The sequence below is a fragment of the Otolemur garnettii genome, unplaced genomic scaffold (genome assembly GCF_000181295.1).
Source record: "Otolemur garnettii isolate 467f Iridium unplaced genomic scaffold, OtoGar3 scaffold00018, whole genome shotgun sequence".
NCBI classification, from domain to species: Eukaryota; Metazoa; Chordata; class Mammalia; order Primates; family Galagidae; genus Otolemur; species Otolemur garnettii.
The window spans coordinates 25,187,523-25,189,697 of NW_003852413.1; the positions used below are offsets into that span (position 1 = coordinate 25,187,523).

Below are 2,175 nucleotides of genomic sequence, written 5' to 3' on the forward strand. Positions count from 1 at the left end.
TTTTTTTTATAGACAGAGTCTCACTTTATCGCCCTTGGTAGAGTGCTGTGGTATCACAGCTCACAGCAACCTCCAACTCCTGGGCTTAGGTGATTTTCTTGCCTCAGCCTCCCGAGTAGCTGGGACTATAGGTGCCCACCATAACGCCTGGCTATTTTTTTTGGTTGCAGTTTGGTCGAGGCGGGATCGAACCCACCACCCTCGGTATATGAGGCTTGTGCCCTACCCACTGCGAGCTACAGGAGCAACCCAAGTTGCAAAATCTTAGGTGCATTAACAAGCAGCAGCTGCCGTGCTAATGGACTGGAAGGTGCCTCAGAAAAAAAGCCATACTTCCCCCAGTGCCATCTCAGAGCTCCAGGACAGGCCCCTACATAGAGCAGACCAATATCTCTGGCTTCTCTTCTTCCCTGACTGCTAAATATAAGACTCAGCTCTAAACTGCAGCTTATTTTCCTCCTCTTTACAAACTGTTATCTTTCCAGAATCTGCCCTCACAGATTTAACACATCACTAATACCTCTCCAACCCTGAGATGGATTTTCAAACCCACAGCTTGCAAGATGTTTCTATTTGGCTTGTTTTGTCCCCTGAAAATTGATGTCAAAATCAAAGTCATCATCTTTGCTTCCAAACTAGTCCTCTTAATGTTAGTATAATTCAGTCAACATGCTCAAAACAGGAATCATCTTGAAACTTATCTGGACTGCCTACATGTCAGGTACCAGTCTAGATATTAGTACCTGGTAATAAAGACACTGGTCTTCACTTCATTTGGATGGTTCTTTCTTTGGCCCCATCTTATCCAAGTAGTCACCGGTCAGCCACAACTTTCAGAAATGTCTTCCTTTCCTTTCCCACAACTACTGCTCCATAAGGACAATAACCGTCACAGCAGGATCATCACAATAGCTACCTATCTCATCCCATAGACTCTCTTTTCTCTCAAATCACATAACCACCGTCAACTAGATAACTACTATGGCAGTTAATATGCACTAACCCATCAAGGGTTGGTTATCTTTCTGTATGCCTGTCTTTGTCTCCCAACTAGACCTGAAATTCTCTAGGGACTGTACACCCACTCTGGCCTTAGACCTGCGTTGGGATCCTGGCTCATTAACTTGCATCTTGCACAAGACACTCTGAGACCCGCAATCTCCTCATCTGCAAAAGGGGACAGCAACATGGCGGTATCTAAATGAGGATTAAATGAGTTCACGAAAGTAAGATGCTTTCAACAGAGTAAATGCTTTCAACAAAGTAAATGCTAGTAAAATTTGGTAGGATACATGTCTGTATCACTATGGGGTCTGGCAAACTTTTGGTCTCACTGGTGGTGTTTGATAGGTGACTGACTTCCAAGCCGCTCAGCAAGTCAGGCAAGGATGGTCCAATAAGAGGCTTGGGTGTGGGCGGGGACCCATGACACTTACACTGTCTGGACATCAGTGGCGAGGCCGGCTAGACCGATGTACAAACGGTCACCCATGGGAAAGATCTTCTGGAAGTCCGTGGTCACCATCTGGGCTTGGATACCAAAGCGCCTGTCTGCAGCGATGGCCACACAGTTCTTCCCCTTCATGGCCATGACGGCCCCTCCATTATAGGACATAATAGACTGGGGCAGACAAAGCGGAGGGGCTCAGAGTGAGGGGTCAAACATGCCATAACTCCCGACCCAGTCCCCTGATCCGGAGACTCCTGTAGGCCCCGTTCTCCATCCTGGAAGAGCCTGGACCCCGGAAACTCCAGCTCAGATGTGCACTGTGCGGTAGCGAGGAGCCGCACTCGCCCGCTTGGTCCTCACCACTGTCCACTCCCGTTCTAACCAAAGCCACTTCCTTTCATCGACCACCTAGGCCCACTCAGCCCCCGAACTTCCCCTGACCCCCTCCCTAATCCCTACCCAGTGACCCTTTTCCTTGCTCCCCATCTCACCATATTTGCGATGTACTAGGACCCTCACTCTCCAGTGCAACTCCTGTAAATCGGTTTCAGCCTTCTCTGCGCAACCACTCTCGCTGCTTTCACTCCATTGGCTGATAGCCAACTCTTTCTGGACACTGTGGCTTTCTATTGGTTGTACATCCCTATCAGTCACCGGTAAAGCGTAGTTTGGTTGAGAAACCAAAACGGAGGCGGGGAAAGAGGAAAGTGAAAAGTCACTGCGAG

The 2,175-nt window shown here is 48.6% G+C and overlaps 1 protein-coding gene across 1 annotated transcript in view; it reads right to left on the reverse strand.

Moving 5' to 3' along the window:
- Positions 1 to 2,039, reverse strand: part of PSMB3 (proteasome subunit beta 3) — a 9,365-nt gene extending 7,326 nt beyond the window's left edge. Inside the window, exons 1-2 of the mRNA XM_012802913.2 lie at positions 1,942 to 2,039; positions 1,439 to 1,621 (exon numbers count right to left, since the gene is read on the reverse strand). Coding sequence (XP_012658367.1) covers positions 1,439 to 1,621; positions 1,942 to 1,944 — 186 coding nt within the window. The 5' untranslated portion in view covers positions 1,945 to 2,039. The remainder of the gene's footprint in view (positions 1 to 1,438; positions 1,622 to 1,941) is intronic.
- Positions 2,040 to 2,175: the final 136 nt, after the last annotated feature.